This window comes from Vicia villosa, linkage group LG6 (genome assembly GCF_029867415.1).
Source record: "Vicia villosa cultivar HV-30 ecotype Madison, WI linkage group LG6, Vvil1.0, whole genome shotgun sequence".
Taxonomy (NCBI): Eukaryota; Viridiplantae; Streptophyta; class Magnoliopsida; order Fabales; family Fabaceae; genus Vicia; species Vicia villosa.
In genome coordinates, this window is record NC_081185.1 from 134,807,365 (window position 1) to 134,817,201 (window position 9,837).

Consider the following 9,837-nt stretch of genomic DNA (forward strand, 5'->3'; position numbering starts at 1 on the left):
AGGGATGAGGATATACTTCTTATCCAATCACGACTCAATGTTTCAAAGGATCCAATTGTGGGAGTTGACCAAAAGACTGGGAGTTTTTGGGTAAGAGTCGCTGCCAATTATAACCAGTATCATGGACAATCGCGGAAAAGTCAAGGGAACAATTAAAATGTCGATGGCATCGAATAAATGGCTTGATTCAAAATTTGGTTGGGTGTTACAAACAAGCTGTTAATGGAAAGAAAAGTGGGACATCGGAGAACGATATCATGGCCGCTGCACATGCTTTTTTTGCTCAGGATCAAGGTACAACATTCAATCTTGAGTACACATGGCGACTGTTAAAAGATGAACCTAAATGGATGGGAGAATCGATTGGAAGTTCTTTAAAAATAACAAAGACTTCTGGTAGTGGGGCATCATTGGAGAACCCAAATACACCTTCAGGTTATGAGTTTCACTCTTCATCACCAATGGAGCGTCCAATGGGACAAAAAGCAGCAAAAAGGAAGGGTAAGACAAATGAAATTCCAACTGCTAAGCAAGATGAAGGGAATAAAAGAACAACGACAATGGAAAGACTAGCGCAATGTAAGAAGGACGAGATAGAAGTCAAGATAATTCAAATCATGATGAAAGACACTTCTACTATGAGCGATAATCAACGAGATATTCATGAAAAATATTGTAATAAGATGGAAAAAAATTTGGAATGTAGTTAGTATCACTTATGTAAAATGGCCAATAACACCACTTTAATTTATCAACACCTATGTAAAATGGTCATTAGTACCACTTTAATTTATCATCTATGTAAAATGGTCATTAGTACCACTTTAATTTATCAACATCTATGTAAAATGGTCATTAGTACCACTTTAAATTATAATAAATATTATGTTATTCAAACTAGCCGTTATTCAAACTAGTCGTTATTCAAACTAGCTGTTATTCAAATCCAGTATACATAGATGTTCAATTCCGAAGAAGGTTCAGAATGCATAGGCATATATTTCTTCAAATTGTAGATGCCCTTGGAAATCATGATGAATATTTCCAAATGAGGGTCGATGCAACTGGTAAAATGGGTCTTTCACCATTGCAGAAATGTACATCTTCTATTCGTATGTTGGCGCATGGGTCTCCTGCTGACTCTGTAGACGAATATGTTCGAATCGGTGAAAGCACTTCAATTGAGTGCTTACAAAGATTCGTTCAGGGCGTGAATGCTGTATTTGGGGCTGAGTATTTGAGAAAGCCTAACAACACTGACGTTGAACATCTTTTACAAATGGGAGAGTCACGTGGCTTTCTAGGTATGTTGGGTTCCATTGATTGTATGCATTGGGAATGGAAAAATTATCCTGTTGCATGGAAAGGACAATATTGTCGAGGTGATCATGGTAAGCCCACAATCATGCTTGAAGCAGTGGCATCGCAAGACTTATGGATTTGGCATGATTTTTTTGGTATTGCAGGTTCAAACAATGACGTTAATGTGTTAAACCAATCCAACGTGTTTAACGATATTTTGGAAGGACATGCTCCCAATGTGCAATATACAATCAATGAGACATCATATAATATGGGGTATTATTTAGCATATGGTATATATCCTGAGTGAGCTACATTTGTCAAGACCATTTCAATGCCACAGGGAGAAAAGAAAAAATTATTTGCTCAACATCAAGAATCAGCTAGAAAAGATGTGGAGCGGACATTTGGAGTGCTTCAATCTCGATTTGCAATTATACGTGGCCCAGCGCGTGCCTGGCACATGGAGACCCTCAAGTATACCATATATGCCTGCATCATATTGCACAACATGATTGTGGAAGACGAACGACATACATATGGAGGTAATTTTGATTACTCTTATGATAATGTGGATAACAACTCAACAACTGAAATATTTAGCGGTCCTCATCCGAATCTTGCAACAAGACTACAAAGAAGAGCAAGTATTTGTGAAAAACAAGTTCATCGTCAACTTCAAGGAGATCTAGTCGAGTATGTTTGGGAACGTTTTGGACATGAAGATGATGAAATTTAAGTTTGATTAATTATGTGATGTTATTTATTTTTATTGTTTTTAATTATATGTCATGTATTTGAGATTAAATTTAATTATCATTTTAAATTATAAGTTAAATTTGAATTTTATTTATTTTATATCAATTTTAATTTAAATAATTAAAATCATTATTTTAAATAATATAAAATTTAATATGAATAAAATATTATTTTATAAAGTAAAGTTGTGGGACCTAATATGAGTTCTTCAGAGTTGCACCATTGGAGTGAAAAATTAATTGAGTTGCTTCAAGCTGATGTGGCTTAATAGGTCCCACAAAGAACCCAAAAAGTGAGTTCATGGTTGGAGATGCTCTTAGCTTGTCTCTTAGCGAAGTTAATATAAAAGTTCTTAAAGTAAAGGACTAATAAGAGTTTACATTCATAAGTAATAGCATCAAAATCTGAAACATTCGGTTGCTGAATATTCATACTTTCTACCATGCTTTTAACATCTAGCTCAAAATACTCTCCATCAAAACCAAGATCAAGAATCTATTTAATAGATGCCAAAAGGCCTAAACCTTCCCATATATCAATCTCGATAATAGGTGAAAACTATTCAATCCGAGTCGCAACAAAATTGTTCCTCATTATCTCAAATGCAAGCACCTATTCATGCCTTGTTACAAAAATTAGAGAAGGATGCTCCATTTTTGCATTTGAGATGTCCAAGGCTTTAGTTAAATACAAGGCGAAGAAGAATTCAAAAGGAGACGTGGAGAGATGATACAAAGCAAGATAGGTGGTGAAAGGCTATAGTCAAAGACAAGGAATTGACTATGATGAGGTATTTGCTCCCGATGCTCGTCTTGAAACAATTAGACTGATCATTTCTTTGGCAGCCCAAAATTAATGGAAGATTTATCAAATGTATGTGAAGTCGACCTTCTTGAATGATTTTCTCGAAGAAGAAGTTTATATCGAGCAACCACTGGTCTATGAAGTAAAAGGACAAGAATAAAAAGTCTTGAAGTTGAAGAAGACGTTGTACAGTCTCAAGCAAACACCAAGAGCTTGGAATGTTTGAATTGACAAGTACTTTCAAGATAAGAACTTCATCAAGTGTCCATATGAGCATACACTCTATATCAAAGCGTAAAGTGGAGATATTTTATTGTGTGCTTATATGTAGATGACTTGATTTTCACAGGGAACAATCCAAACATGTTCGAAGATTCCAAGAAAAACATGTCAAATGAATTTGAGATGACAGATACGGGGCTCGTGGCATATTATCTCGGCATTGAAGTAAAGCAAAAAGATAAACGATTTTTCATCACCCAAGAAAGCTATGTCAGAGAAGTCCTTAAGAAGTTTAAGATGGATGATGCCAATCCGATTGACACCCCGATGGAATGTGGCAGCAAGTTGAGCAAACATGAAAATTAAGAGATTGTGGATCAAACTCTTTATAAAAATTTGGTTGGAAGTCTACGTTACTTGTTACTTGACAAGTACAAGCTCCAACAACAACTAATTTTACAATCATTTTAAAAATGCCAATTATAAAACACATTCAAAAGTTTTTTTAATTTTTTAATTTTGCAATTCTTATGGTTCGCTCAAAATACAAACTAGATTTTATTAGAGGAACATTGCGTAGAACTTTGATTTCAAGTTTTTTTTGTTGAAAGTAAGACCTTTTGTATCCCGCCATTGATATAACTCACAACTTTTAATGTAAAAAAACTTTAGAAGAAAATATCATTACTAACTAAAATTTGAGATAAAAAATGTGAAACTCATCATAATTCTTCTTTCGGTAAGATTAGCGAGAACTAAGATAAATTTTATATTTATTTCGTTTGGTATGCATTTGTTTGCCAGAAATAAATCATTACATAAGTTTATATACAAGCAGAAAACAATCATTTTGGACTAAGTGAGTCCTTTACAAATAAATATTTATGCACCAAATCGAAAAAGGTATTTTTTTAGAGTTTGGAAAAATATCATACTACAACTTAAAAGAATATAATATATCTCAATTTTGTTACAATGAGATGATTGGAATTGAATGTGAATAGAAGAATATAAGGAATACAATGTGATTTTTTTTGTGTTGCATGTGAGACATGCAAATAAAAATAAAAAAAATTGATGAAACCCTGCCCACTGCCAAGTGGAACTTGAATAAATTTGAAAGGAGTATATAATTGGAGCTTCATTATGGATGAGTGTGATCTCCTGATGAACCAGGTGCAACACCGTTTGGAAGAGATTGCAAAACAAGGCCATGCTGGTGATAATGTATGAATAATGGCCTGCAATCTACTCTTGATTGAGATGTAACAAAAATGATTAATACAAGGAGCAGAATTCTAAAAAGGATCATTCTATAAGAGAAAGCCATGTATGTTTGAATGAATTTGTATATGATAAAATATGTATGTGAAATATGTTGTGGTTTGATGGAAGGAGATGGGACATAAGTCATTTATATAGGAAGTGGAGTTGAGTTGAATAAAGGTTTGCTTTGACTGTGATGGCTTTGAATATTGAAAAATTGGAATAGCAATACCTTGGACTACCAAGTACAAACACATACACACCCATTTTCACGCGCGACCCATATCTCACTACAAACATGACCAATTCAATAAATTGAAAGAGTGAAACATGCTTCTAAGATGTTTAAGTAGTTCAGTCAAATATTTCTTGTTTATAACTTTTATTTTTAATAAATAAAAGACTAATAATTAATCTAACAATATTTATATAACAAGACATATAGTAAGACACTACAAGAAAACAACGTATTAGTGGGGTGAGTTTGCTGGGTGTTAGTCATTTCGCAAATTAATGCACTTGTGGAGTGTATTTCACCTCACAAATAAATAAATAAATGTTTTTCCAACTCGCAATAGACCGTGGAAAGTTTGAAATTTTTTTAAAAAAAGTTACTAGGCGAAAAACACTCCGCAACTGTGTTTTAAAAAAATTGAGGGGAAATTATATCTGACATTTATTGATGGCACAATTTAGAAATTTTTTAAAAGAAAGTTGCTAGATGAAAAATACCCCGGAAAAGTTGTTAGGTAAAAAACACCCCGCAACTATACTTTAAAAAAATTGGAGAAAAATTATGTCTGCCATTAGTGTGGCAGGTGGACGTTTGACTGACACAGACATTGCGAGGTGAAAATCACCTAGCAAGTCTCAACGACTTTAAACGTTGTGGGGTGTTTTTCACCTCACAAGTTTGCTTTAAATACCACCAATTTAGTTTCCAATCTCACATTCCAGATTCAACGAATTTCACTCTTTCATTCTCTCTTTCTCCCAGCCACGGTTCCACACTTCAAAACCCTCAAAATCTCTCAAAGCTTTTATTTTTAACACAAATCAACACTTTCAAGACTCAAATTACTTGCTGGTTTTAAAGTTCTTTTTAGTTTTTTTTCATCAAATCCATTATTTAAGGTACAAATAAGAATTAAATTGTTTGTTATTTTACATTGGGTTGTATGAACTGGTATAAATTATGCATTTTTTATTGAAGTTTGTATCATGTAAGTAGTGATGATTAGATTTGTGTTTTATATTTTAAATTTTTTTCGATAAAATTTGTATGATTTTGTCTATAAATATGTTAAAATGTTAGAATATATGTATGTTAGAATATATGTGGAATAGGTAAAATTGTTAGAAATCTGTACATGAAATTTTTTAGTTTGTGAAATTCTTAGAATTAGGTATATAATTTTTTTCTTCTTTTTTTCATAAATAATTAAATAAATAATATAATAGATTTTTGTTTATTATTTTTGTAAATATGATAAATATGTTATTATATATATATATATATATATATATATATATATATATATATAATATTATAAATATTAAAAACTTTGCCAGGTGAAACTTATTCAGCAACTTTCTGTCTATTAAAATTTGTCAGGTGAAATTCACCTCGCAACCTTCTGTCTATTTTGCGTTGAACATCCTGCTCTGCTCTGCTATGCTCTGACACGCGTGCTCTGTTCTGCTCAATTCTGGGACAGGTGTTGCGAGGTGAAATTCACTTGGCAAAGTTGCGAAGTGATAGTCACCTGGCTAATTTGCGAAGTCTTTTCTCCTTGCAACAAGTTGTGACTAACGTTTTTGCAGGGTATTTGGTCAACCCCGCAATTATTGCGTTGCAGGGTGTTTTTGCTTTTGTGAGGTGAAATTCACTTGGCTAATTGCAGTTTTTTTTGTAGTGAGACATTGTCCAAAAAAAGAGATGAGAGATAAACTCTAACTTCTCTCTAACTTTCTCTACCAGTTATTCATCACCATTTATTCAGCACCATCTAAATCTACAACATAAATAGAGTGTAAGATTGTTGTTGTGAATAACGAAAATGCTCAATTTCTATCAATGCTTTGATACATGAGACAAAGAATAATAGCAATCAAAATAAATGACCTTCATCAATAATAATCAACAAGTAATAATTATAATAGAATAAAGTAATAAAAGATGAAAATTTTGTTTACCCAGTTCAATCAAAATATCTACTCTGGGGGAGAGAGCAGCTCTCCAATTTACTATACTCAGAAAGTTGTTACAAGAGATTACATATGAGTTACAAGAAAATAACCTTCATCTTCAGAGTTCCCAAGAACAACCTTGAAGGCTCCCAATAACAAACCCCTATTTTTTACCCAAGTGTTTCCCAACCTCTCAAACTCTCAATATATGAATCATTCAAACCCAAGGTATTTAGAAATATTTCCCAAACCCTTAGATAATTCCAAAGGTTTCTAAAAAACTTTGTCTTTCTAAGTTTTCCCTTGAGAATACTATAAATCTTATAAAGCCTAAGATTTTCGCCCTATAAAACAGTGAAGAGATACATATTTATAATAGCAAATATCCAACAAAAAAAGCCCAAAAAACACGACCCATTCACAAATGGATTGATGGGCCAAACCGAAAAAAAAATCCAAAACACGCAAATTAAGTAACTGCCAACTTTTTTTGAAAATCTCGAAATCGGCTGAATCGACTAGTGCCCGACCGTAATGACTCCGGCGTCAGCCGTGCGGACCACCGCACGCCGCCGTACAGACCCACCGGCGCTGCGCTCTGCAATGCTCAGGTCGCCACCGCTGGAAAATGCTGATCGATGACGCCGCGGTTTCGGCTGCACTCCAGTGCCCGTGCGATTTTGGTCGTCGCCCTTCGCGGTTTCGGCCGGTGGAGACTCTGGAACAATCAATGGTATAATGAGGACTCAAGTTGTGGAAGGAGGTAGGCATACGACATTACAATGTTTTTCTTTACTTAATTTTTGGATGACTCTAGAGCCAATAGACATTGATGAGGTGGTTATCCCTATGAAGAGAGACATTTGGGGCAGAAGATATGACTTCGTCAAATTTTTTAATGTAAAGTATGTGAGACTGCTTGCAACCAAGTTAGACAATATATTCATGGGAAGGTGGAAGATATTTGTGAATGTACGTAGGTTTCAAAGGAGACAGTTTGAAGGATACCAACGAGATCAGGGCATGAGAAGAGATGCGAAGTATGACGTGGAAAAATAGAATAACCTGAATTGCAAATTAAAGGATAAACATATGTAATTTAAACACAATGGGGTTGTTGCATCTAGAGGAAACAAATATACTAAATTGTATGCCCATGTTCTCAAAACCAACAAGGCTCAACCAAAACTAGTCGTCATAGGGGATCTTAGGTTGAGCAGCAACCAAAAAGAGAAGCCATTATTTGCTCATTTAGAGTTCAACATTGAAGATGAAGCGGAGTGGAGGAGATTTAAGAAAGCTTATGTAGGAGTTGTGGAGAATCCAAATTTGACGTACAACATCCAAGATATCTTCACCATGAATGGATACTTTGCGATTCACATCACGCCACTAGGTGACAAATTATGTCTACTTAAGGAAATGTGAGTGTCATACCCCAAAATTTGCCCTCTTATATTCAATAAAAGGTTCCTCAATTGCCCAAGAGCACTCAATGGTTAAACTCAAGTCACTCTCTCATAATCAGAGGTCCTCAAGTTAGGGTTTTGCATTCTCCTAAGAAAAGTGATGAATCAAGAGTTCCAATGGATTTCATATGGTTTGTTAGGGTTCAAGGTATCTCCATGTCAATAGACAAGCGTCAATTTCAAGGATTGCTCATTCAAATGCTCGGATGATCCACAGTCGACTAGTTTGACCTAAAAGTCAACTATAGTCAAAATACAGTCAAACTTCAAGACTTTTGGTCAACATCAAGTATTTGAGGTTATATACATCATTTTATCAAAGGTTGATCATGATTCATTAATAAAAACTCAGAAATGAACAAAGTCAAAAGGTTCAAATTAGGGTTTTTAAGTGAAAAGTCAACTGAGCTTTGACTGGTCATAACTTTCACATGGAGTATCAAAAATTTCCCAACCAAAGCCTATTTTAAAGGAAATTGAATTATCTACAATTTTGTCTCTCACATGCCAAGGCCAGAAATGCTCCATTTGGGAGATATGACACAAAAGATTATAGGTCCTTTTCAAAAGTCAACCAAAAGCAGTTTTTTGTCAAAGGAAATATCATCAAGATAAAATCTCCCAATGTAAAATATGTTCCAAAGTGGCTTGAAGATAACATCTTGAGGTTTCCAAAAAGTCCTATAACTCTTCCATATCTTAAAAATTGAGGGAAATATGCCTTGTCAAAGTTGGGTAATTTTGGAGGCAAAATGTGAAATAAAAGTGGTTCAAATTGGAGTTTCTTGCAAATGGGCCTAACCTTTTAAGCCTTAATCTTGGTCCACAAGTTATCTAAGTTATCAAAACCAATTTCCACGAATTAATGCATTTTATTTGATTTTATATGGTTTTTTATTCATTTAAATAATGATTAAAAGTTATATAAATCAATGGAAAATCAAATATTTGGCTATGGGATTTATAATTAATCATTCCAATCAACACTTAATCAATATTATCAAGCAAATTTCGTAACAAGTGATTGGTACAAGATTGGTGCAAATTAGGCCAATTTTAGAAAGTTTTAATATGGATTTTCAATCAAAATATCAATCTTTGATTCAATGGATGTTGGACTCAAATGATAACCTAAAATTCATCTATTATATATATACTATGAATCCTAATGATAAGGTTTTTTTTTTGTACGAGAATTCGGCTGCATCAAGAACTAGCAGAAGCTTCAAAAAAGGAGTGAATTCGGGGTCCATGGCAAACGGATTTTGAGATCAATTCAAGTCCTCCCACACATCCAGGAAGATTCCTCGCTCTCCTCTGAAACTAATCGCACTATCACCGCTGATTGTAGTGCTCAAAATCGCCAGAAATGGCCACGATTTGAAGCTCCCAGTTTTACAATCAATTTCGTTCATTCTTGTATCATAAATAATATTTGAATACATATACGTGTTTATGGTGATGTATGCAAAGTTTCTGGGCTGTTTAATTCAGGTTTAAGTGCAGGTCTCGTGTTTTGCCATTTTTAGGGTTCCAAGCTTCAAATTGGGATCCCTCAAAATAGGCAAAATTGGGATGAATCACCGGTGCTATTATTCTCAGGATGTGGATTCTGATTGGATCATGGTTTTTATTTGCGTTTATCATGGCTTGTATGGTTTTTTGAAGGATGCAGGGTTTGTCGCTACAGGAGGTGTCCGTAGGGAAAGGAGATGGCTAACACGACGGTGGGGTGAGGAAGACGAAGACGTGTCTTCGTGTGAGTGGACCAATTCAAATCTCTGGGCCCGCGCGCGCATTTTGCCCTTTGAAACGTTGGAGTTTT

General features: G+C 34.4%; 1 protein-coding gene across 1 annotated transcript; it reads left to right on the forward strand.

Moving 5' to 3' along the window:
- Positions 1-257: 257 nt before the first annotated feature.
- On the forward strand, positions 258-2,041 carry LOC131614742 (uncharacterized). The gene is made up of 4 exons (XM_058886299.1): positions 258-675; positions 951-1,391; positions 1,467-1,540; positions 1,646-2,041. Exons 1-4 carry the CDS (start codon positions 258-260, stop codon positions 2,039-2,041), a joined length of 1,329 nt encoding a protein of 442 aa, XP_058742282.1.
- The last annotated feature ends 7,796 nt before the right edge of the window (positions 2,042-9,837 follow it).